This window comes from Plectropomus leopardus, chromosome 22 (genome assembly GCF_008729295.1).
Source record: "Plectropomus leopardus isolate mb chromosome 22, YSFRI_Pleo_2.0, whole genome shotgun sequence".
Taxonomy (NCBI): domain Eukaryota; kingdom Metazoa; phylum Chordata; class Actinopteri; order Perciformes; family Serranidae; genus Plectropomus; species Plectropomus leopardus.
Window position 1 is genome coordinate 14,598,395 of NC_056484.1, and position 27,770 is coordinate 14,626,164.

Below are 27,770 nucleotides of genomic sequence, written 5' to 3' on the forward strand. Positions count from 1 at the left end.
CCTAAAGACATTTCAGGTGAATAGACAACACTTTTGTCTTAAGTTAGTTCCCTTACACCTGCTTTTGTGACATTTTTAAATATTCACATAATATAGCTCAAATGGAGACCCTAAAAATCTGAAAGCAACAAAGCTTTGAACTTTCAGGAAAACATTTTCAGTTTCACTAAGGTATAAAAATGATTGTATTGATGAAAAGAGAAAGTACATCAGAGCTGAAACTGTTTATATGAGTATTAGATAAGTGATAACAGTGTAGGCGTTGTATTGTTGTATTGTTACCATGCCCAAAGATTCAAAAGCAAAACAGGTGGCCAATAAAAACACCGCTTTTTTCCCAACTACATTATTAATGAAAATAGCATAAATGACATGATGTACCTGTATAGCTGAAGAGTTACTTGGGCTCTATTGCAATGATGTTTCCCAGTAGGAAACACATTGATTTCATGGTATTGACATTTTGGAAAATTGCTTAAAATTTGCACAAATTTTGGCTTGAGCTCTGTCCCTCCGCTCATATTTTCGTTTTCTCCATCCTCAAAGCATTACACCTCGGCTTTACAGCTCGATCAGATTCCTTATTTTCCTTCTTGTCTCACCTTTTCCCACTCTCCCTCTCCTCCTCACTTCCTCTCCTCGTCTTCTCCTATCTTCCCTCTCAAACTGTCAGTCAGTCCATCACATGCGAGTCTTTGTGCGTTGTTTTTGGCAGAACGCTGTTTAGTGCAACCATCTGTCTCCTACTTCTCTCTCTTTCTGTCTCTCCTCTCTCTCCTTCTCTCTCTCTCTCTCTCTCTCTCTCTCTCTCTCTCTCTCTCTCTCTCTCTCTCTCTGCCTCTCCTGTTGTCCCTGCCAAAGCCACCCATCGGAGGAGCTTTTTTCTGCTTCTCCTTTTAAAATCCTGGAAACCTTGTGAAGTCGTATGGCTCTATGCCGACGGGCGCGCAGAGAGAGGCTAGTGTCTGTGCGTGTGTGTTGGTGTGTTCTGGTTGTTGGGGGGGGTATTGATATGGGGAGAAGGGAGAGAACATCATCTTCCAAATAAAAGGAAAAGGCCAGCTGTTGTGCGAGTTTAGTGAACTGTTCTCATGACTTCCTTTTTGTCTTTGAATCCAGAAGATGGAGTGTTTAAAGTCTGAGTGTGCGCATGTGTGTTTGTGTGTGTGTGGGTGGGGGTGTGTGTGAGAAAGAGAGACTTCATTTGTGTCCTAGCAGCCCATGTCATATGTGTGTTCCATATGTATTACATGAATATATATATATATATATATATATATATTTATATATATGATTCTTAGAAATTATAATGATGTAATTCAGATGTAACTGTCTTGAAAGTGGTTCTTAAGGCTGCTTTGGGATTGGTTACACTGACACCGCTCTATTTTTAGCATTATTGTGAATATTGTGCATGTGTACGGGTGGTCACAGAAAAAGATGCCAAAGGTGCTCATGTTTTTTTCTCTCTTTTCCTCCCTCCTTCTTCCCTTCTTCCTCTACGTCCCCTTTTCTCCCCCCTTCTTCTCCCCCTCCTTCCTCAGCAGGTCCAGGGCCAACTCCCTCCGCTCATGATTCCCGTCTTTCCTCCAGACCAGAGGACTCTGGCGGCGGCTGCAGCCCAGCAAGGCTTCCTCATGCCCCCTGGCTTCAACTACAAGCCTGGCTGCAGTAAGTAACATCCACACACACTCAAAACACACGTACTTTCATAAATAGGTGCAACTTTCAGTGTAAAAGTACTTTCTATGTGTGATGTTTTAAATGTTTTCACTGAGCAAGGTAGAGTCTGACCATTTTCCCACACAAGGAGTGGGATTGTTTCCCAAAAGAGGAGCTCGCCCCTACAACAACATCTCTCTCTTAATAGAAAAAACAGTCCAAAATACACCCTTCCTGTTTACACTCTCAATCTCTCTCTCTTTATCTCTCCCTCTCTCGCTCAGTCCTTTTGGCTCCATCCTTTTGTCTTGTCTATTTTTTGATGTACAAAAGCAACAAAATACAGGCGTCCTGCAGGACATGTTTTTTTTTTTTTTTTTTTTTTTTTTTTGGCTATCATGCTCCGGCTGTGTGGCAATGTGTTGTTTACCATGATAGAGAGAGAGAGAGAGACAGAGAGAGAGAGAGAGAAAGAGGGGTGGGTGCTTGCCAGGGGATGCTGCTGGAATAAATGCACGGTGGGGGGGTTAGCAGAGGGGGTGTGGGGGGTGGTAATGTGACCTGCCCCAGGTTCTCCTCACATTAACACGGGAAGCAGCCAGAACATGTTTCCAATGCAGCGCCCACACACTAACACACATAGATAGACACACACAAATGTCCAGGCAGCCAGAGAATGCTTTGTGATATCACAAACACACACACATACACACAAAAAATACTTCAACACAGATATGCGAGCGTGCACACATTATGCTCGTGCACGCTCAGTCCCGCTCCCCACCACCCACCACCCCACTCCCTTAGAGTTTCACAGCTTCCCAAACAAGTCCATTCCATTTTAATTAGTGCCATCTTCACCCACGCCCACTGCCCACGTAAATACCCTGTCAAGTGGTGGGCTTGTCTTTTCACTGCCTCCGCCAACTCCAACCGGACTGGCACTCTGCGCCAGGCTGAGCCGCCCCTGAGAAAACTCTCTGGCAACTTTCGAAGTTGTTGTGAGTTGATGTAGTTTTGGTGCCGCAGCTCTAAATAGGACATGTGTAGCATTGTGCTCTGACATATTCTCACACCGCTTCATAGCTTTGAGGATATGAATAGATTTTATCCACACGTTATTATGGATTTCTTTGCACGGTTTGAACACTTGTTGACACAGTTATTCTGTCAGCCAAGCCATTGACCAGTGTTAGAGCTAAATATAGCTGTTTAAGTTTTGTGAAGACTTTTTATGATTTATTATAAATATTGAAAACTGAATTAGTTGTCAACAGCACTGAATTTACAGGTATGACATGTTCATACATGGCTTAAAAAACCTGACTTTTAAGCTGATTTTCACTTTTTCCTCTTAGTTCCAAAATTAAAGACACCCTAAAGTCCTGAAAGGTGAATTTTTATCTTGTGCACAGATGGCACAAGATTCTTCTACACACAAGTTATTATCTTGCAGGAACAAGTTCTTATCTTGAATGCACAAGAAAAAAACTTTTGTGTGCACAAGATTTGAAAAACAACAAACAACAAAACAAAGTTGGTTAAGTAAGATTTGAAAAAACAAACACAATGTAACCGCAACACAGTTTCCAGATAAGACACAGTTTAAAAAAAATTTTTAAGCACTTTTTTGAAGTTGTTTCCTTGTTTGTGTCATCAAGGTTGTTTTCTTAAACTTTAAGCTCCCTTCACAACCATTACACAGCTATTTTTAAAGGTTAAGTTGTCTCCCTCATGACGAATGAAACAGACTTCATGTTTAGAATCTCTTAACTGCTCCATTAAAAAAAATAAAAATGTGAAATCTTTCAAAAATTTAACCACAGTGGCATTGAGGACATTTTGCATCACTTTTCTCATTCTATCCCCCTCTTTGTCAGTGAGAAATTTCGTCCTCATCTGTCGAGGTCACTGTCCCCAAGCCAAGAGCAACATGTTTGCTTTCCTCCATCCCTCTCCCTTTTGTTACAGCGACCCCCAGGAGGAGCATAAATATCCACCCAGCTCATGTTTGTCTAGTGAGCGAGGAGAAAAAGACCCATCTCCTAGAATACACAGTCCTGAAATAATTCTTTAATCCCTCCTGCCTTCCCTCCCCCCTGGAGAAAAGAATGTCTCAACTTGGCTTTTTTTAAAAACTTATATGGGAAAATATGTTGGAACGAAAGTCTTGGCATATGCCAAGCACACACACACATTTACACGGGCACACACATGCACAATAGAAGGTCCCGATACGGCCAAGAAGCTGACCGCTGTGTTAAAGGTTCAGGTCAGAAATGCAAGGTCAAGCCCTGAGAACATTCCCAAGTTATTCTCCATGAAGAATAGAGTGTCCACGATGTGATACCAGTATAAAATCTGACCTCAGTGTGCGTTTTTTTGGTTAGTGGGCATGTCCAAATGTAAATCAGAGCTGTCAACAGGCAGGTTTTGTTCAATATATCTTCTCTTCCTCACCCTCCACCTCCCTCTCCCCTCATCCCTGGCCTTTCTCTCCCTCCTTCTCTCTCGAAGTAATTACAGCACGGCCTATCTGCACCTGGTCACTAATAAACCGCACTCGTCCTTTTCTCTGTCTCCTTCTCCCTGCACTTCTGTCATCTCCTCCGCCCGGTTCGTCCATCTATCTCTTGATTTATCATTCCTGACAGTGAGGCGGGGAGGACGGGATAAAGGTGGAGAGTAACTTGTGGAGGGAGAAAGATGACAACAAGAAGGAGACATAAGGAGAGAAAACGTGGTAGATGAGGCAAAAGAGAGACTGAAAGCTGCCCTCTCCCAACAAAGCAGGAGAACAGACAGTTGAGAGGAGAGGGAAAAAAAGGGGGAGAGAAGAGAGAGCAGCAATCGGCAGTGGCGGCTCTTAATTACGGCGCTGGGGCCAGCTTTATCAGAATCCCCTCACCTCGCTGCTCTTTGTCAGGGGGTATTAAGGAGGAGGACACACAATCAGGCTTTTCATTAAGGCCCTACCGGCAGCGCACACAAAGGACGGCTTTAACAGCTGCAGAGAGGGACTCAGGTGGTGGTGGTGGTGGGAGGGGGGTGATGGGGGCAAGGCGAGGGGAGGAGAGGGACTAAGGTGGGATGAGAGGGAGGAGAAAAACAAGAGGATGAGGGGAAAGTGAGGGCGGGTTTGGAGACAGAGGGAGATAGAGAGTGAGGATAGAGAATGTGGGTGAGGGGTGAGTGGGAAAAGGGTCACACAGAAGCAAAGGGTGAGAGAAGAGAGGGATGCTACAGGGAGGAGATGCTAGTGAATAGAAATCATGCAGCAACCTCCAGGGTTGAAAAATGAAGCCAATGCGGCAGTACCAAAAACTGCAGTTCCTTGAATGGCCACTCGAGGCTGACTCCAAAACAGAGTAAATTCCCATAGACTTCCATGTTAAAATGCCCAAATTTACAGAACCAAACAACGCCCTAAACAAAAGAGGCGTGACGGCCGTGACTTGTAACTAGAACTGTAAAATGATTCCTTTTTTTAAATTGCTGGTAATCGCAGAATTTCCGTAGTTAATCGTGATTAATTGCAATTTTTTTAATCACGTTTTCAATTCCATTATTTTGCATTTCAAAACAGTTGAAGGTGAAGCAATTCTTACCAGAGGGTCCTGATAAGGAATCAAATGACAGCAAAAAACTGCATGGGACTAGCGTAAAGTCTGTAAGATATCATTCGGATATCTTGAGGTGAGAGGTCAAGGTACCCCAGTGAAATGATCATTCCAAAATTCAGCCTAATCTGACATGTGCATCGTGCAGCACTTTCTGAACAACAAAAGTGGCGTAACAAAGCAATTATAATCATTTACAGTCCTTGTTGAATGGCAGTTGATTTCATCCTTTGCTTGGAGGGTACCGAAATAAGGCACTGACATGCTTTAAAAATGAGATAACCTCTGGTTTTTTTTATCTTCAGGTGACCCCTACCCTCTCCAGCTCATCCCCACAACGATGGCTGCTGCTGCTGCTGCCACACCAGGCCTGGGACCCCTACAACTCCAGGTAAGACTACACTATCTACAGATGACTTCTCAGAAGCAGATTTAGAGAGAAAAACATCAAATAAATCACAACAACAACCAGACATCTTTGAATATCACAGACTAAAGCATTCAGTTTTCCTTTTCACTTGGGTGGTCCCAAGCGAATAAATCCCCCGACAGTGCTCACACCACATATTGCCCACTGAGCTATACAAGACCACAAACACAGCCACGGGGGGGGGGTGCAAAGCTGTCACTTTCAGCCAAAGTGTGGACAGTGAAGTGATCCCATAAAAACATGATTGTCATGATCAGAGCTCAAAAATCACACAGAACTGACAAGTGTAAGCCGAGCCCTCTGGGTTTGTCCTGCAATATTCAGATCGGCTGTCAAAGCTAATGTGTTGGTGATGCTCAAGAGACTTCACTCTCGTTTAACAGCGCAGAGGCATCTTTATAAGCAATTTCACTTTCAGTTTATCATCACTGTTGGAATGATGATTACTTTTAAGGGTAGTGGTGGAATATAGCTAAGTAAATTTACTCAAGTACTGTACTTGAGAATAATTTTTCGGACCAAGTATTTAGTACTTTTTATTTCCAAAAATGTATTTGATAACTCTGCTTACTTTAGATTCAGATAATTAAGACAAAATACAATAAGCTAATAAATGATGATATATTAATTTCAACCAATCTACCCAGCAGCATATAAAGTAAATAAAATGAAATGATGGACATATTAACATGTCACCAATCATAATTCAGTAATATAATATATATGGATATGAAAAGGATTATTATGCATTATGAGAACTTTTTCTTTTGGTATTTTTAGTATATTTTAATGTTAATGTTTTGCTACTTTTACTTAAATACGATGTTTAATGCAGGACTTTTATTTGTGACAGAGCATTTTTGCAGTGTAATATTGCTACTTTCACCACTACAAGCACCTATTTTGATACTGAAGTTAATGACTAAGAATAAAAAAAACAATAACGATCCAGCTTACTTAATGTGGAAGTCCATGATTATAGGATGTCTGCCTGAAAAGCATCCAGGGAAATCTGATCACATGTAAAAATCCTTCATTAATACCTAAATAAAAGTAGTGTTTCAACTTAAATACTGTTCATTATGGTATAAAATCTGCAAAAAAAAGCAATTTTCATGGCCAAAAATCATTGAAAAAATACTGCCTATATTTTGACATTTTTTTGCTGACTTATCTAAAGGGGGTCCTATTTCATTAAACTTTTTGATTTTCAGCTGCAAGTGTCTTCAATTAGGGTAAGCTATTTTAGTTTTATCAAGGCATTTCATAACCTATTACAAATATTGAAGACCTAATAAGTTTTAAGCTGCACTGCATTTATAACATGTTTATAAATTTATTAAAAAAGCTGATCTTCAAGCTGATTTTTACTTTTTCCTCTTAGTTCCAAAATGACAGAGCCCTTATTGTCCTATGAGGGGTTTTTTTTCAAAGTCTTGTGCACATATGTTTTATATCATCTTTGTAGAAGTTATTATCTTGCAGGATCAAGTTATTATTTTGTGTGCACAAGATAATAAAATTCACTTTTTAAAATGCAATTAGAAGTATGAAGTATGAAACTTAAAAAATAGCTTTAAGGACTTACCAGCGATAGATCCTGCAATTTGAGGCTGGACACTAACTGGCAGTTTTGAGCAATCAGATTTTAGGGGTCGTTCCATATATACATCGTAAGTTCAAGAAAGTGGTCTGCATGTTTTCTTTGCTACTATGTCATAAATTTGGAGGCCAAACAGTGAATAAGCCAGAAAACAGAAAGAGATGGCAGAGACAGAGTGAAACAAAACCGCAGAGAGGTAAGACAGTAAAAACAAAACATCTGTTATCCAGCTTAGAAGGAGGATGAGTCTGACTTTGGTCCTTTTCCTGTCTGCATATTTAGAATTAGTGGCCTATCGCTTGGTAATCCTGACCCCACGGCTCGTACGCTCGCTCTCTCGCAGACAAACACGCAACTAGACCTCACATACTTCCACTCGGATCCACGTGGGCTTTGGGGCCCCCTCTCCCAGGGGTTAAGAGCCTGCGCGGGCGTCCCCCCGGGTTGCCTGTCTGAAACACATTAACCTCCGGTGTTGGGCTCGGCCTCTCTACAGGCTGCACTTGGCCCGCATGTCTCCTTGACACGCATTATCATAAAATATGACACACGCATGAATATCTGAGAGAAACAGCTGCACTGACACACATATTTTCATGCACATCTTTTTCACTTACTGTTCACACACAAGGGGAGTGATGGGAAAAATATGGGTTAAAGGTTAGGCGGAGTGTGTGTAATACATTTGCACCTGTCGGCCAAATGCGCTGCCCCATATGCTAGACACTGCAGGGAGAACAGAATAGCTGTGTAATTCTATCATGGAGAACGGACCCCGCTGTCGTCACTGATTTCATTATTACTCGTGTGTGTGTGTGTGTGTGTGTGTGTGTGTGTGTGTGTATGAGCACATTTGTGTGTTTAGCCCGAGAATAATGTCCTCTGCGCTGTTATCACTGCTTCAATCTAGCCTTCCATATGTTCGACTGTGTTCAGACACACTCAATCTCCAGTTGAACGGCTTTGTCCACCTTGCAATTGGATTTTTTTTTTACCAGCAGGGAGGGGTGAGAGGACACAACAAGTGCAAAAAAACATCTCACTGGCAGATTTCTTTCTTACAATCCTCCCAGAAAAACACACACACACGGACACAAACACACACTCACACATTGAGATTAAGGCTTGTCAGAAAGAAACGGATTTGCCCGGGCTAACACAAGTACAGATGTCTCAATGTGGATGGATTTCCTTTGGGATCGTCTCTGCGCCCTCATTTGATAAGGAGGTGTTTCTGTCGCATAGACGAGACATGACAGTTAGCTCGGGCCTTTGGTCGCCACGGCAACACAGTGGTTTGGCGGAGAGGACACAAGTGAACCCACTTAGCCGAAACACACAAACAGAGAGAGATAAAGAAAGATTTTCAGACAGAGTACATGGTGAACTTCCTAGCTGCATCTAAGAGTGCATGGACACACTGTGACAATTATTTTAACATGTGGACACTTGAACTACACAAATTAAGACACACAGACATTATGGTGTAAAATGTGATTACTTATACACACTTAATTTTCAGCATCAGTGTTTTCTAATACCTTTATACTGTATTTATGATACTAAAATAATGACTTTTGAAGAAATACAGAAATGAGCCATATTTATATCCAATATGATCTTTACTTATTTTTTTTTAAGTCCAAATCTGTTAAGTCCACAAAGGAACTATGTCACAATTAAAAGTACTGTTCACTGCCAAATTAAAAAAAACATATTTTTCCTCTTACCTGTAGTGTACTTGAACTTTCAACTTGAAAGTTTGTCCATGAAAATGTGTGGGAGCCTTGACATTACAACATTAAAGCTGCACCTAGTACCTTACTGGTGATCCCAAACTGCTCTTAAGAAACTGTTTAAATTTCAGTCATTCCTTTAACCAGAGGTCATGTAATGGTCTTACTCTGAACAGCATTTCTCCTCAGTTTAAGCCTCTCTGTTTGGTGCATGTCTTTTAGTTAAACTCCATGTCCCTGATGTGTGACCAAGCCCAGCCCAAACTTATTGACATTAACGGCAACTAGGAAAACAACCGTATTTGTGGTTGAACGTCAATATTTTTATAGTTTTAAGAATTTTTAGTGTAAACTGCAAGTTTGACTTGGGCTGGTGCGCCGAGGCGTACAACCGTGAGACGGGAATTGTAATATTGTAATATAGAATTGTAGAATTGCCCCCTTATAAACTAGACTTGCACAAATTAGATATATGGAAAAATCTACAACATTTTGCATTATAAACGGATAAAAACAGATATATATTTCATAAATGTACCTTTTTGGAGTCCTGATACTACACAAAAACCATTTGGCAAAATCATCATCTCATTCCCTGTTAGTGTCTTAAAGGGACAGTTCACCCCAAAATCAAAAACACCTATTTATCCTCTTAACTGTGGTTCTATTTATCAATCTAGATTTTTTTGGTGAGAGTTGGTGAGTGTTAGATACATCAGCTATAGAGATGTCTGCCTTCTCTCTAATATAACAGAACTAGATGGCACTTGGCTTGTGGTGCTCAAAGCCCCCAAAAAAGAAACATTTGCAAAAGTCAATAGCAGTGTCTTTTTCCAGAAATCATGACCCGCTTACTTAACATAATGCTATCTAGTATAAATTGGAAAAGTCTCCTCCCTTGTGAACGGTAAAGACATAAAGGAGAAAATAAGCGAGGATCTGTGGCTTTTGCCCTGATTACACAAAAAAACGTGTACATAGAAAGAAAAGAGGTTTTGAGAAAAACTCTCAACAGCACAGCTTTGAGTTAAGTGCAGTTCTTGGAAAAATGTATTAATCTCTCAATGATTTAAAGCTTTTTTTCTATGTGTAAAACGTCCTCCGTAGAATTCAACAGAGTAGCTCTCACAGTCAATGGGAGCTTAACACAGAATCCTTCACAGACGGTTTTCAAGGCAATGGAGGCTTTGGAGTGTACAGGGTTGGCATTTAGCATCTTAATCTGGGGGATAAGTGTGACATTGTGCATTAGAGCATTTTAATCTGGCTCCCTATTGACCCTTGATATCATTGATATCATCCACAAATGGACTGAGAAGGACAGACAGAGAGCTGAAAAATGAAAAGAAAAAATGCACTTATCCAGGCGAAAGAGAGAGAGAGAGAGCTCGACGATGAAGGTGAAAAGGCAGAGGTACCAGAGAGGTATTTAGAAGGATGATCAGTTAAAAGGATAAACATAGAGATGGGGGGGTGGAGGTAAGTGGAGGAGAAAAGTGTGGATGTGTGCGTGAGATTAAATGTGTGCGGCGTGGTATAAAGAGGGTCAATGGCGTGGGTCAGGCATCATATGGAGAGGCAGATGTTGGAACATATTGTCCTGGATTACCACACTGTACACCGGAGAGATGGACGGACGAACAACGGACAGGCGGTTAGAGGGAGGGAGAGGGAAAAAGAGACGGGGACAGATGACAGAAGGTAAATGAGAAATCAATCGAGCAACTGGTTTCTCCACAAAACCTTATCTGGAGAAGGGAAAGAGTGCAGCAGAGCATTTTCTCAGATGTGAGAACCGCTAGTATCTTCTTCTCGGTCTTAAAGACTCCTCGAATTGCAAGGAAATACCATTTTGTGATAGCAACGTGGGATCAATGTGAAATCAATAGGCAACAGAGACAGGTGGCTATAGTTTGGCAAAATGTGCCTCACCACTTCCAAAAACATAATGAGTACAGAAAATGTAATTGTATAATCCTCTATTGTTGTCAAAGTATATTCACTCACTTTTTTAAGGTAATTTTTTTTTTTTTTTAATTTTTTTTTATTTTGATGAAATTTCAAACCATAACTTTGAGGATGTTGAAGAAATCACACTTTGCTGTAGGTCAGCAAGGATAGAATGAAAACTAACTTACTTTAGTTTCTCTTGTAATGTTCTTTTCAACTGTTTATAGCTAGCACAAAGAAAAAAATGACTCAATAGTTTGAGAAGTTGTTGTTCAAGAAAATTCCCCAGATTTTTCGCTGTGTGTGTGTCCTTGAGGTCGTGCCATAAAGATATAAGGAAGGCATTGTGATCACTGTATTTACAGCAGAGCACTGTATTCATCTTTTAATGTGGGTTGCTGTGATTTTATTTGTTGCTTAGTTCAGTCACAACTAAAATAAGGGTTAAAAGAGACACATTCCAAAGAGAAAACTTGTGTCCAATGCCACTGACTCACAACTGTGAAACTCTGGGCCAATACTGATGTTTAAAACAACTTTTTGGCCAATAGTCAATACCAATATTTTTGTTCACAGTCATTCCACACTTGCTTCTTCTTTTTTTGGGGCAACAGAAGAGGATCCATTAATAGTAAGTTTACTGCGACCCTTTCATCCCGACGCTGTTCACTTGGAAAATCTCTATTTGTCGAAAACAAGTTTTCTAATGTTCCCGTTACTTTAGAACCCCGCTTTTAGCAAAAACTGATGTGACCCAACAGAAAAAAATTTACCATTGCCCTCAGAAAAGGCCATCTTATTTGGGCTGATAGCAATAAACAAGGCAATTATCAGCCAATATGTTCGGCCAATAAATTGATGCATTTCTACTCACTGTTAGTCCACACTTGCTTATTCTTTTTTTGTCTTTCAGCATCAAAACATGCCCCAACTAAAAATAAACATGATAAGACAGACAGGATGTGAGACGTACAGGCAGACAGACAGAAGTGAATCCATTTAGATCCATACAATAGTCCTCGGTGTCGGTGCAAACAATAGAGCTCAGACTGCTCTGAAGCGCCGCTAACTCTGACAACAAAGACCAGGCGGGCTGGTAATCTGACTAAAGCTGCAGATTATTGACCAAGACTCACACACACACACACACATAGATCCCCCCGCTAAGATGACAGAATGACTGAGAGAATGGACACAGCCTTGAGTGTGTACGTGAACACACACAGTGCCAATAGCACTAATACCAAGCAATCACCCTCATGTCTTAACTCAGAGGAACACCAATAGTCACGCATCACCTTTTCACCTCTTGTCAATAGAGCTCAGGCCACGCACACACACACACACACACACACGCATACACATGGCGGGGTGTAATGTGACAAGCACATGTTGACCAGTAGACATGCTCATGTGCGCGCACACACACACAAATATGCAGATGTGTTGGTCTCACATTAGAGGATTAGGAGCAGAAAGAGTGAGGCACAGGTCTTGAAACACACACACACACACACAGGGACACACACAGCTCAGCTCAGCTCAGCAGTACGCCCGGCCAGTGAGTGACATTTCAAATTCCTTAGTCTCATCCTGCATACTACGATTGCATTCCCCCACCCCTTGCTCATTGTGTTGCTGTGTGTGTGTGTGTGTGTGTGTGTGTGTGTGTGTGTGTGTGTGTGTGTGTGTGTGTGTGTGCCTGTGTGTGTGTTCGCTCCTCCGGTCACCCCAGGGGGCTTTGCGCTGTCACTTCCTGTTTGTTGACATGCATGTCGTTGTGGCGACGCTCTGGGCGCGCTCCACAGTGCCTCTCCCCTCTGTACCGTGTTTGTGTATGTGTGTGTGTGTGTGTGTGTGTGTGTGTGTGTGTGTGTGTGTGTGTGAGCATGTTTGTGTGAGCATGCGTGTTTGTGTGTGTGTGTGTGTGTGTGTGTGTGTGTGTGTGTGTGTGTGTCATCGCTCGCCGGCCCATTGGGCGGGGCTTTGAGTGACGGGAGCTGGCCTTGTAATGGAACTCAATTCACTCCGCAAATAAAGAGGCCTTTGAACCACTGGTCCGAATATGGCAGGACACACACAAGCTCACACACACACACACACACACACACTCACACACACCGCCTGTGGTCCACTTGCTAGGGGGTTTGGCTGGTAGGGAGGGGGGATTGCGGGGGTGAGGGGGTGTTCATGCTCGGCTGCACCCCTCCACCCCTCCTCACTCTCTCTTCCAGGAGCCACAGTGCAGCTAATTGAAGAGAAATGAGCGAGCGGAGGCTGATCTGATCTCAGCGAGCTGGTCCTCTGTGCCGCATCCGCGTAGCTCGCCAGAGCATGACCGATCTCCCGCTGAGCTCCACATCAGCAGCAGCAGCACACCCTGCCGACTGGATGTACCTCAATTATCAGTGTTCCCCTTGGTATCCACAACAGCAGCAGATGCTGACACTGTGGGCACGAGTTACTTTCTAAAACGACGCCACCAACAGATTTCATAAACCTCTGCTGTCTGATATTTAGTGGCGAAAAAATGATCACTTCTTTTTTTGTATCCATCTTTTGAGAAGGTTAGGGCACTGATTGCAAAGAAAAATGAAAAAAGGCTGAAAGAAACCAAATTTGGAGAAAAGCAGTGGTGGATGAAGTATTCAGAGCTTTTACCTGAGTAAAATTACCAATACTACAGTTTAAAAGTACTTCTTTACAAGTCCTGCAGTCAAAGTCTTACCTAAGTAAAAATACAAAAGTATTATCAAAACAAAATGTACTTAAAGTGCCAAAAAGTAAAAGTACTCATTGGGTGGAATAGCTCATTTTAGAATCTTTTGTATTACATAATAACAGTTATTGATAAATTATTACAAATTATAAACTGACAAAGTAACTAGTATCTAAGGTTTTATAATAAACTGAGTAAAAAGTATAATTCTATCCTAAATAAAAGGCTGCATAAAATAGAAGTACTCAAGGAAAGTTGAAGTATCTCAAATTTGTACCCACACAGTACTTGAGTAAATGTACTTAGTTACATTCCAACACTGGAGATAAGAGGGCTCTGAACAGTCCTTAAAACGTGTGAAGGACTCTCTGTTCTCTGTAAATGTCCATTACTCCAGTTTCATAATTCAATATATGTTTAATGTAAAGCATCTTGTCCAGTCTTGGACAGTGTTTGTCAGAGATAAGGTTGCATCCTATTTTGATTAAGATTTGGAGCGCAATCTTTTTGGAATGGCAGGTATCTTGTATAAGACTGTTATGAAAAGTTTGGAAATTCAATAAAAGCAAGAAAAGACAGAGAATTTTAACTGTAAACATGCTGCTGTAATGCTTTTTCTCTGTTGCAGCTTTGGACAGTGAATATTGTTGTCGCCACATGTGAGTGACAGTCAGGCGGAGATTATTTCAAATTCAGATATGAGTTTTCTTCCAAAAAGTACTTCTTTGTGTGGAGCGTGTGTGCTGCCAGTTTTTGAATGTCTCGGTTTTTTTTTCTTCTTGTTTGTATAAAGAGAGATAAATGTCTTTATTTAAGATAGCAGAGGAGAGTAGGAGCTAATGTGGCTGTCAAGAGAGATAGAGAGAGGTACAAATAGACAGAGAGAGAGAGATAGCAGTGACAGCATCTCTTCCTTGTCCATTTGCATAAACCAGCCTTTGTTTGACGCCGGTGGCCGGCAGCCAAGCACCAACAGAAGGACGGAAGTTAAACTAAAAAAAAAAAAAAAAAGAAAAAAGGATGGTTCTCTTCCAGAAAAATCTTCCACCAGAAATAAATGATAACAATTATAACTATTCAAAAAAAAAAACAACAGAAAAAAACAACACATCAGTTACTTCTCGCTAAACAACCGTTCTGTTGCTCTTCAGAGAAGCGAATAACAATTCTGAGAAAACAAAACAGCGTCTTGGAGATTTGTATTAGCCGACATGAAAGTAATTGCGCTTTTGCAGGATGATTTTTGAGGAGAAAGATAGAGAGACAGAAAGAAGTGTTTATGAACATTGAAGCTCCTTCCAAATTGTGAATATTATGCTGTGTCTGTTGCTGTGGAAATACCGGCCAGAGACTGTTTTGTGTGATACAATGGTATTGCATAAATATTCCCGAGTATGTTCACACCATAGCAGCTCAAGCCATAATGCTTTTATTTAATTGGAAATTAATTAAATACATAAATAAGAATAGGCGAAACCTGTTTTTTTTGTCTCCCACAGCAGTTATTGAATCAATTCATCTTTATTTGAGACTATTTTATAGCGTTTCCTGTGTGCGCCTTATTGTTGGTAAAAACATCGCAGGGGCACTAGACACTTCTGGCATGTCCCATCTGGCATGTAGCTTCACAAATCTCCCTCTCTCTCTTTTCCTTCTTCATCATCACTTTTTTTCACCTTGAGCGAGAGCCGGGCTCTCCGGCATGACCTCGATAGCCGGGAATGTTTTCCCTTTCTCCCACGATGCACCTGGAGGGGACATGGCCATCTCTGGGCCTGTCAGAGAGGCTGTTAGCGCTTCTCCCATGGGGTGAGGGAGGGGGTTGACAGTGAAGATGTCCCTCTCTGTCACACAAACAGAGGCCGGGCCACTAATGGCCTCTTCTTCCAGAGCTTTTTAGCCAGCATCTTCTTTTTTGTTTGTGCGCTCTCGAGTATTCATTTATTCATGTTGCCCCTTTCTCCCTCCCCCTCCCCCCTTTTTTTTCTTTCCTCCTCCTTGTCTGTCTCTCTGATATCTCCCTCTGTCTGTCTCTCTACCTGTCTCTCTGACCTTGCAGCAGTTGTACGCAGCTCAGCTGGCGGCCATGCAGGTTTCCCCGGGGGCCAAGCAGCACGGAGGCAGCCTGCCACCACAAGCCAACCTGGGCACACATTCCCCACCCACCAACACACACTCACAGAGCGACAAGGGCCGCAGCTCCCCGCTACCAAACAAGACAAAGGTAAGACATCTGCAAGTGTGTGTGTGTGTGTGTGTGTGTGTGCGCGTTTAACATTAGAAATGCCAGATGTGAGAGTTGGCTCATAAGGCCAATATTAACCACTTTTTTGCTTTTTTTTAATGTCCAGAAATAAAATAAAATGAAAGGGCATTAAGTCTCTAATTAAATGATTTTGAAAATTTAGATTACCCACCAGATTGCAAAAGAACTCCTTCCTATCAGTCATTTCTATTATTGAGTCCCAAAAAGTCTTGTTTCATTTATTAAAATAAGTGAAAAAATCCACCACCTATTCATTGTTTCAATGCAACAACAACTTGTCACAAGTTTTGTCAAAACTGAACTTTCTTAATTCTGGCATGTTGGCCTGCCTCATTCTTTCGTATTTCAAGATAAAGAGACTCATTTCTTAAAAATTCCTGAAAAAAAGGGGACTTTTATTGAAAGCAAATTAAAATATTCTTACTCCGCCTGCAAATTCTTTCACTTTTTCAAAAGAAACATGATTTCTTTGGACTTAATTATAACCAGAAATGACTTTTTGCAGTTAAACTGTTAACACTTTGGCCTTTCTACTGTTACAACAGAGACTGAGTGAATGTCCGCCTGGACGAGTGTGTTTCACTGCAGTGCATGAACTGAAAAAGTGCGCCCAAGCTTGTTTGAGGGTTGCATCCTGAATCTTTTTTCAATCAAACAAGTGTCCTACGAGTAACGGTCAGCTCCTCATACTAATGCCTTGGTACAACTCAACGAAACTCACAGTCAAATCAAACAGCACAACTTTATCACAAAACTCCAGCTGGTACACGGTCGCGGTAGATTTGAGGATGTATTGGTGTTTGTGCCGTTTTCTCGGCTGGCTGCGCAATAGGGGCGAGGGGGAGCCTTGTGTCCATCCAAGTGGAATTCTATGAATATCTGGTCAGCCGTTGGGACCCTGACTACCACCCCCACCCACCCATACACACACACAGAACCGCGACGCCCCCTGCTATCCTCTGTCCACCCCAGGAACCCCAACAAGTGTAGTGGTCAGTCAGAAATCAACAGAGACATTGACACACACCGGATCAGACTTTGAGTTGGACAACACTATCAAAATCCCAGTCTGTTGTAACACCACAACACCACATGAATCAAAGTTCCCCAACTTCTTTTCCTTTTTCTACCCTCCTTTTCATCTCCTTTCCTTTTATTTCCTTTCCTCACCTCCCCTCACCTCCCCTCTTCCTCTCCTTCACGCTTTCTTTTTCTTTGTTCTTGACCTATGCTTGTCCACAAACACACTTGCACGTTCCAGACTAGCTCATAGCAGAGATTAAAGCTTACATTTGACCCCGGGGCTTGCACCCCTTCGTCCTTGTCCATCAACCCCTCCCTACACCTCAATCACACACACAAACACCCACACACATCCAACCCCACACACACACTCGTCTTATTACCATATATATGGAGTTGGGCTGACAGGCAAGTGCTGCGGCCTGTGGTGGAGGGGGAGTGGGGAGCCGTAATGGCCTCCCCAGTCCAGCAGGAGTGGCAGACTGGGGAGTGGAACCTCATGGAACCCGACAGGCCCCATGGAGCCAAACTGCCCAATTGACCGCAGCACTGTTTTGGTGTTACTCCCATGCACTGGCACTGCTTGTGAGCATGGAGAGACAAACTTTAGATAAGTGCTTTGTGGAATTTTAGAGAGATTTTTTGTTCTCTCTTTCTATTTCCTTTCTCTCTGTTTCTGTCTCTCAATCTGCTTTTTTCTTGATTTATTTCATTCAGGCTGACCACTGCAGCACCTCACTCATTCTTTCTAATACACTCTCCTTTCCCCTCTCTCTCTCTGTGTGAGTGACATGTATATTTCAGAGGTGTGCTCCCCCTGTGGGCTCTATCTCAGGTCTCTAGTCATTTAGAGACGCACTGCCTGCCTCTGCTCACAGCTGTTTGGACTCAGGCGCACACCGCTTAAGTGCTTTACCCTCGGGTGAGACACGGACACACACACCTGTGCGCGCAACCACACACACACACACACACAAACAGGTGTTGAAGAAGACACCATGCCAACCAGCCCCCTCTCTCACACACACACACACACACACACATACACACACACACACACACACACACATACATACCAGTGCACAAATCACTGCAGCATACATGCAGCTCTCTTATATGCAAGAGTGGACCTTTAGATGTAGGCAGGCATGCATACACACTCATACAATAGTGCAGTTCAAATTATGCACCATATGTAGCTCATTCGCTGACATGCATCACTTACACACGCACTGGCCAAAAGTAACTAAGTACTCAAGTACTGTCCTTGTAAAAGACATTAAGATGTACTTTTCACATATTTTACCTTATGCTTCCACTCCAATTCTTTTCAAAGGGAATTCATTTACTTAAGGTCAATTTATGTTTTGTTTTTTTTTTCATTTCTGGATTTTTTATATAAATCAGGAGGACTTTTATTGTGACAGAAATCAAGACATTTCAGATCAGATCAGATCAGCGGTGATGAGATCAGCTGTTCAGTTATCTACTCATAGACTCAAACTTGAGGACACAAGATCTCATCAACACCTGAATTTAGAGAGGGGGCAGAGAATGATGTGAAACAAAAGAAAAAACAAAGGAGGAAGTTGAAGGCAGCCCTCCTTATTCTAATTGAGGACTCTCAAACCCCCCATTTCATGCGTGTCCGTTTCCTTTCAACACTGGCAGAGACACGCATGAAATGTACTACACCAATAATCGAATATAACACAATAATCATGAAGGAGCCATTCTTTTAAAAACATTACTTTTACTTTTGCCAGTTGAAGTACTGATTATGAAATTGTGACTTTAAGTTGCTGCAGCGTGTATTTACATGTTAATATTACTTCTTGTACTTAAGTAATGTCATTCTAAAACATAAGAGAATCAACAAAAGCCAACAAGCCCATCCTATTTAGAGCAAATTAAACAATTTGTCTAGACTGTCAAGGTGAAGTCATGTCTACACGCCTGCTTTCCCCCAAAAACAAATTAGTAAAAATGTGAAGTACTTGAGGAGTCAGTGTTTGAATTGACGCCACATACTGTATAAAACAGTGTCATATCTGCTTCCTCTGTGTCGCCTGCTGTCTGAGAGAATTAGATATGACAATATAATTAATAACCAAACAGTCACTTCTAGCTGGAAGGAAAGGGGAAGAGAGGAGCAAACAGAGAGAGGAGGAAAGACAGAGATGAAAGGAGAGAGGAACGTGTAAAGGTCTTGATATTGTAGCACAAGCACTTAACACACACACACACAGAAACCTGCCCAGGATAAACCGTAGCGGCACACACACACTTGTCCTGTTAATTGAACCATCAGCTCTAGTGATAAGATGCAGAACCCTGATGTCGCTTTCACATGTCGGCATCCGCAGAAGTGAAATACAGCCCACACACACACACACACACATTATTTCTCCCCTCCTGCTTCCTCTCTGTCCCTCTGGCTCTTGTTGTCACTCTGCATGTTTTCTGTCTCAAAGCTGGAGACTGTTTCATCAGCCAAGAGAGACACAAAAGCAATTGTATTAATTCGAGATTCCAAGGCTTTCAGAGGCTTTAGAGGCCTCACGCACACAGACACACACACACACACACACACACACACACACACACACTGTCATGAGATTTAGAGCTTGTTGAACAATGTCTCGCACTGACACACACACACACTCATAAACAAGTCCGTCCAAGCCTCTCAGCTCCACTGTCTAAACTAATTCCTCCACACTGGCATAATGCAGGTTGGCCACCTTCCCACCATAGGATTTGGCTTGGCGCAGAGAGGAAACTCCCCCCTCCTTCCATCCACTGTACAAGAGGCGGAGGCATTATCTATTTGTAATAAATATTCAAACGCGTTCCCAGCCAAAGCCCACCATAATATGGGTCAGGATTGAGAAGATCCCGCTCAGTTTTTCTCTCCTCCTTTCTCTCCTCTTCTTCTCCGGCCCATTGTCTCACTGAAGGCATCTTTGGGGGTCCTCCATCTATTTAGAAAGACCCCCCTAATGAAGGACAATCCGGTTAGGCCTCATCACATGCACACACACACAAAGTGGGGATCGCGCACACGCATAGGCACATACTCATGTAGGGGCTTAATTGGAAGGGCTTAATTGAGTTGTGAGGGGCTCATAAGGCTTAGTACGACTCAAGGAGTGGGAATCAGGGAAAGTCGGCCTTAATGAGTGGGTATACCACACACACACACACATACGCATACACACACATACAGTACTTGCTCCCTTTTTGGATCCCACTGTATGCTGGATTCTACTCTGCCTAAGCAGCAATTAGACTAATGACCAGAAAATAAAGAAAAAATGTCTTTATTCTATTCTCTGGTTTGAATGTAGCTACAATAGAACCACACCTGTAATGCTAAAGTTCCCTTTAATTCAGTTTTTAGAAATGGCTAATATATTACTGTGATGAAACAAAAAAATACAAACTGTATTCCTGAACCTCACAGACACCATTGTTGTGCATCTTTTCTGGCGGGCCCATTAAGCTGTCCCTTGCCCCCATGTTGTGTCTGCCTTTTAATTGCAGAGTTTTAATTACACAGAGTGGTCTGTGTACATCTGGCCCCTCGGCGATCTAATTCCTTCCTTCCTGTCATGTGACCCTCCGAGGCTCCCCCTTGATTGGATTAGGTCATCGGCAGGGGTGGTGTTGCCATGACAATTAACGTGATAACAGCCCTGGGCGTCGTGCGGTGGTCCACATGCCGATTCATTTAGGGGCTGTTACTTGTATCGGGGTTATTGCTGTGTGCAGGCATCCTTTGATTTAGATGGATGACAGAATTAATATTGTAAAGATATGACGTTTGGCATTGTGATACTTTAATGTACTGTTGGCATCAGCAACATGGACCTCAAAAACAGCTAGTTAAAAGTTATTGATTGGTTGCAGGGGCTGAGTGTGTGCCTTTGATGCAGAGAGGGCTGCTTCGCTGTTCCCTCCACACATGTTCACAGCCATGACGGTCCCTTGTTTCTAATGGAGCAAGTGCACATTGAAGTGGCAGACAGTCCTCTGTTCTGTTCACTGTTTGATACATTGAGACGTCACCATGTCTTCAGACTCTCGCAGCTGTAAAGAGTCTCAGGGAGGTGTTATTCTTTGTGAGAGACAGAGAGAAGCATCCACTGTGGTTTTGAGAATGATTTCAAGGTGTGTCTTCCCCTCAGGTGTGTGATTGTTGCTCTTACAGCTGGCCTTGTTTGAAGCATGCAGAGGAGCAGCGTTTTCATGCATGATTACTGGAGCCTGCATGTGAAGTGTGCACATGCATGTGCATGAATCGACCTCGCCATGATAGGAAGTTGGTTATTTTGCATGTGAATGTCAGTGGTTTGCACCAAAATATATCAATATTTATTGTTGTCTGTGCTGCTATTTTTTATTTATTTTTTGCTTATGATGAGCTGTTTGGATACAGGCAGTGGCATGCACCTTGTCATCTGTCCCATCGCTGTGCATGGGCTCCCGTTTCATTAGTGCGTGTTAAAACCTCAATTGCGAATTGTCTCGGTGAGGAAAGGGGAGGGGTCCCACCCTTCCTCCCGCTTCCAAATTTCTACGGTGGTCACAGCAGGCGAAACTGTGCTGTTTTGGTTTTTGCAGGACAGTGAGGGTGCACAGCCACTGAACCTGTCGGCCAAGCCTAAGGCATCCGAGAGCAAGTCACCCAACTCCCCCCCAACTTCCCCACAGGTCCCTGCTGCTGCCGCTGCCGCCAAGCTGGGCCCTGCCGGCTCCATGAAGCACAGCATCGCCCCCTCCAGCATCGGAGGACCACCGACCAGAGTCAGCTCGATAGGTAAGTTGGCTTAAGTGTTCATCAACAATCAAAGGTAAATGAGACAGACAAATAAGACAGACATATAGACAACAACATAAAGCAGTTATAATGATGTATGTGGTGATTCAATGAGAGCAGAGATCCCACTTCCTCAAAAGAACTCCTTTCCCGTGACAATCCCGGAAGTAATGACTCCCGTCCTATCCCGTTAACTAACAAATAGCTGCTGACAAACTTCACATTACTAGCTAATTATTGTTATTATGATTCCTGTCCCACCTGCTACTGACTTTTATTCCTGTCCCATCCCAGTCATGTGATGAATGATGAGACTGATTCCCATCCCGCTAGAATTCTGCAGCAACCTGCCACTGGATTCCCCAAAAAATGTCAGCCTGCAATATCTAGCCTACTTCTAGACATCTGAATCATTACTTGCACATTCAATTTGTTTAGCATTTCAAAATTTAAATAGTTGTCGTATTCCGCTTGTTTTTGACTGTTTCTCTTAGCTGAAGAGACATTAGAAGAAGTGACAGAAAAACATCAACAAAGCTATACAGGCTCTTGTACCATTACATATTTATTAGTTTGATGTAAAAAAAACATTCATTTTATTGCCCCTGGCAACCGTTTCCATTTTATTTGGAGGTGATGATGCAGTGTTCCCTAAACTCAGCAATTAATTTGGTGAATACAGAATTATTATAATTACCAATATAAATAGTGGGCAAAACTACACGATTAAAGTTGTAATAACCCCTAGTTTTACTTTAAATGCACACACACTTATTCACAACATGTTGTACACTTTTATGATAAACAAATTGTTCCAATTATGACAATGTGCATCTTTAAGGGAAACAGTATGCAAGAATAGCTTTTCCCTTGTAGTGCTGCCATTGTTGCTAGAGCCAGTACCATAATCATACCCAGCCATATGCACACATACATGAAATATGACATAAATGAATCACTATTTTGTACTCTTAATCCATTTTTCACGCAACACTGATAGTTCAAATATTACACATATGTAACAGGCTATAATTAGTGTGTTTGTGTTTTTCTTCCGTGCCGCTATTTGCCTCGGGGCTGCTTCATTGTTATGTGTTTATTAGTGACTGAAAGAGACAGAGAGACATAGGAGCGAGGGGAAGGAGGGATGGAGAGAGAGAGAGAGAGAGAGAGAGAGAGAGAGATGGGGATTAGCACTTTTTTTCCTAGCGATGAAGCGGGGGAATAATAAAGAGAGGAGCGCATGACAGACAGGAGGTATCACCAATGAGATTAGACAAGCCTCTTACATGAGCCAGGACAGCGCAAACACCCAGCATTAATAACACAATGACAGCACACACACTCAAACACACACTCGAATGCACACAAAGGCTCTCACACACACACACACACACACACACACACACACACACACGCACACACACACAAACACAATCCTACCTCCTCCTCCTATGCAATAGCAGTTAGTCCTTTTTTTCTGACTTCTTGGCTAATCTCACTGTTTTTCAACAAATCGGGGATTTAATATCAGATTAGTGGATTTGCGGTCCCAGATGTTTTTTGTTCAGAAAAATGGATTACAGTGTTTAAAGTTTGTGTGTGATCCTCGCTGAATTATTTGTGCGTGGAGACCAGCATGTTTTGTATCCCAGTTATGTTGTGGTTCCATCTGTTGCCACACAGTGTAGCCCGGTCACCGGCACGTTCGTTATTGCAGTTCATAGTCGTATTAGGATTCCCGTTACAGGTTCAGAGGGGATAGAAGGGGCAGACAAATTGGAAACGAGTCTAGAGGCTGTCGTTTTGATGTGGGAGTGAGTGTGTGTGTGTGTGTGTGTCTGTGTTTGTGGGGATGTGTGGGCGGGTGGTACAGAGTATGAATTTGTGTTGAGGTTATTTAAATCCTGACAGGAACACACACGCAGTAGATGTAGTGGTAATTACTACATTCCTTGTGTTTTACAATAAAGAAAAAGGTAAAAACTTTGAAATTACAGCCCTTTTACTGCTGTACTTTACTACAAATTTAAGATAATTTATGTGAGTATTTCCATTTTTCTTTGCGGTTTATACTGAGGCTCATCAACATTTCAAAGGAAAATATTTACTTACCACCTCGAAAGTGTGGATGTAGTAAAGAAAAAGGTAAAAACCTGCACTTCAAAATTATAGGTTTTATATTCCTGGCAGTGGTCGAATGTAACTACTAGAAAGCCCATTTACTCTAGTGCTGTACTTCAGTACAGTTTTTATGTACTTTACATGAGTATCTCCACTTTACTCTTGTTTAAACTTCCAGCCAACTACATTTAAGTATATAATATTTATTTCATCACATTTATCTGACAGCTTTAGTCACTTGTTACTTCACAAAGAGATTTTACATACAAAATGTATCGTTACTTTATAAAAAAGGATGCATTTTTATTGACAAAACCACCTGAAAGTGTGGATGCAGTGGAAATTGGCAGGTTTTTTTCCCTAAATCATTGACGGTATGAGGTATGTTTTATGTTAGAGAAATAGGTAAAAACTCAACTAAAAAGTCTCACTTTGAAGTGACAGGTTTTATACTCATGGCAGTGGTAGAATATCACTATAGTACTGTACTTTAGTACAATTTTAAGGTTCTTTAAGTGAGTACTTCCATTTTACTCTTGTTTAAACTTCTGCTCAATTACATTTTCAGGCTCACAATTATTTTGGTCACTATTAAGATCACTATTATTTAATTCAATTACTTATTGACTAAAGGCTCCCTTTCTGTAATTTTGGCTCAAGGGGAACTTAACATGTAGCAACCTGACTGAGTACTTTTTATTTGTTTTATTTGTTCGTTTGAAATGGAATGAGGCACAGTAATTGTTTTAACTTGAATATCTAGTTTCATAATTGTTGGCAGCCTAAATCATAATTTAAATACAAATATTAGCCCGGGCCTTATTTACAGAGATGAAACTACCGGAAAGTATGTAAAGTGTTTAAAATAACTTCTACCTCAACCAACAAATTGGACAGCTAGTTAACAAGGACATTTTTACATTAAAAGACAAAAAGATATATATACCTGGGAAAAGAGGTGATACATTTTAGTGACCTTAATAATAATTAAAAGCATGTAAATGAGTGCAAAGCAGATCTAATTGGCGTTATGCTATAGCAGTGTTTATGCTCACTAAGGGTTTTAGAATATCTGGGTCATATCTGCAGGTAAAAAGACGAATTGGCTCAGTAGCTTCACCTTCCTCTACATCCCTGTATGCGTCCGATTGAATTCCAGTTTGCCTGTCCCTGCTACTCCCCCCGCAGTTCACCTCTCTTTTTTTTTTTTACACCAACCAACCCAAAGGCGTGTTTCTATTTCTCCCTTACTTCATCCATCCATCCGTCCATTCATCTATCTACACATCTCAAACAAAACTGAAGGGCTGTCAGCGCCTGTAACTTCTACCACGATTACACATTTGTCTGTCATGAAACACTGCAGTTCCCCCTGACCTCCCTGGACGAGTGTTTTTGTGGTCAAAAAGGTATTGCGCCTGTCTGTAGAGATTTGGCGCTCAGAGAGAGACAAAACTTGTGAGTGTAGAGTGAGCGACAAATAGAAAGAGAGAGCCCCCCCCTCCTCTTCTATCTGGGTCACATTCACTCGTCTGGATGGTTTGCATTGCTGTCAGTTTAAGCGAGTCTCACACACACACTCATGAGCGCAAGAATCTCCACCCCCCCCCCCGCCCTCCCTCCCTCTCTTTTGACTCCAGATTAAAATTGACTGCCACCCGACTCCACTGCCCTCTCTCCTGTCCTCTCCCCCCTCTTCCTCTCTCTCAACATCCACCCTCTTTTTTGGCCCCCGCTCGCATCCAGATTTTCCGGTTATGACTTCTGAAAGAGTTCACAGCTCTGTCATTACCAATCTGAAGCTGGTAATCTGGCCTGAGATGGCATTAGCGGTGCGGATTAACGCTGATAAAGGCCCCATAAGCCAGCCGCGGCTCTTTGTTAAGAGCTAACCCAGCTGATAGAGAGAGGCGATAGCGGCGCACACAGCCTCGCAAACACGCAGTCAGGGCAGATGCCTCATCGGCGACTAAGCTGCGGAAATAATACAAATAATAGGCGGCGAGGAGGAGCGGGGAGATCTGATCTTTGTTAGGTGGCAGGGCAGATGTTCTCTGCTGGGGAAATTAGCAGGACTTTTTAGTTGTAATAAAGAGTCATGTGGCCACCTCTCTTCAAAGTGAGGGTTCAGATTAAAAGAGGTGTGTGTGTGCGTGTGTGTGTGAGAGAGAGCAAGCAAGAGAGAGAGCTGAAAGGTGGGTGTTTTAATGGGATTTAAAGGTGATATCCAGGGATAGAAGTTCTGAGTGCTCATGTTTGTGTGTTTTTTTTTTGTCTGTTTGTGTGTGTGTGTGTGTGTGTGTGTGTGTGTGTGTGTGTGTGTGTGTGTACGGCTGAGGGCAGGTGGTGGAGGCGGTGGGAAGCTTGTAGCAAGGCTAGCTAGGGGCACACTCTGACTCACACGCCCAGCTCGACAGTCAAGTGGTCAGTGTGTGAGTGTGTGTGAGAGAGCGAGGGAGATACAGAAAAAGAAAGAGAGCGACCGACAGACACACACACACACACACACACACACACACACAAATGCCCTGGCAAAGGCCCCTCATCAAGTGTATGTTAATGTCTTTACCTCATGGTTCAGGGGAAGATTTATTCTGGATGAAAACCTCCTGCCATCTTCAAAAACAAACACACACATGCTCTCATTATTTTTAAATACACTTAAGGTACAAACACAGTAGATAAATGAATTAATCTTCCGTCCCCTCTCTGCATCCCCATCTGTGTCTCAGCAGACTTGTTGTCGTCGCTTTCTTCAACCGCCTACCTGAACGACCATGAGGCGGTGACCAAGGCCTTTGCTGAGGCCCGGCAGATGAAGGAGCAGCTGAAGAGAGAGCAGCAGGTCCTGGACGCCAAGGTCGCCGCCGTCAGCAACCTCAGCCTCAACAATGGTCGCTCGGACAAGGTAAACCACTTTAAATCACGTCTGTTGAACGGCGTGTGGTGCCATATTGTGCTGTAACCTTAGCAACAGGCAGCACAGTGTGACAACTGCCCCCGAAGCATTAGAGGCAAAAAAAATTCAAGGATTTCTGATATTTTTCACTTTCTTGAGGTTAACAGCAAATAGCATTTCTTCACATTAAAAGCTAGAGCATAAAGCAACACTTATTTGCCACAAGCAGCAGTGATATTTTCTTTTTATGAGATTTTATGGTTTTATGAGTTCAATCTCAGTTCATAACAACAGAAGTTCAAAAAATCAACTGTCACTTTATGACATATTATATTTTTTTTGATGTATTACACATTAAATGTAAAGGTCCACATTAGTATCTTAAAGACCATTTGTTTAAGTCTTAAATTATTATTTTGCCCTTTAGGGTGAAAATAAATGCTGAAATACAGTCTTTATAAATTCATTTCTTTCTTGTGTTTTATGATTTTTTTATGGTAAATGACTCCCACTCACCAATAGCGTCAAATAAAGGAAATGTTTGGAATATCTCAAGAAAAAAAATACAACCAATTCAAAGGTCTAAATTCATAAATTCTCCCAAAAACGTTTAAAAAAAAAAAATCATCTAAAGCTGTACCGTCTCATTGTCAGTATGTAATAATTTGTCTTGCCATATGCCATCCCTACTGCACCATGTAGGAGGTAAATCGGTGTACAATGCGCTCGCTGAAATGTGTTGAAGCTAAACAGGGCCAGATAAGGTAAAACCAGAGGCGTCTTGGAGGTAATGAGTGTGTCTGTGAGGCGCACTGCAGGGCTACTTGCGTGTGTGTGTGTGTGTTTGTGTGCGTACGTGTGTGGCAGAGCGGAGCGTTGGGGAGACGGTAATGTGAAGTGACGGCGCCGGCTCCTC

The 27,770-nt window shown here is 42.2% G+C and overlaps 1 protein-coding gene across 9 annotated transcripts in view; it reads left to right on the forward strand.

Annotated features, from left to right (window-relative positions):
• sox5 (SRY-box transcription factor 5) overlaps positions 1–27,770 on the forward strand; it is a 105,716-nt gene that overhangs the window by 67,897 nt on the left and 10,049 nt on the right. For 4 of the 9 annotated variants that reach the window (XM_042511192.1, XM_042511197.1, XM_042511196.1 and 1 more), the window contains 5 exons: positions 1,545–1,671; positions 5,588–5,673; positions 15,780–15,944; positions 21,636–21,831; positions 26,688–26,863. In XM_042511192.1, coding sequence (XP_042367126.1) covers positions 1,545–1,671; positions 5,588–5,673; positions 15,780–15,944; positions 21,636–21,831; positions 26,688–26,863 — 750 coding nt within the window. The remainder of the gene's footprint in view (positions 1–1,544; positions 1,672–5,587; positions 5,674–15,779; positions 15,945–21,635; positions 21,832–26,687; positions 26,864–27,770) is intronic. The other 5 variants (XM_042511193.1, XM_042511198.1, XM_042511199.1 and 2 more) reach the window with 5 other exon arrangements.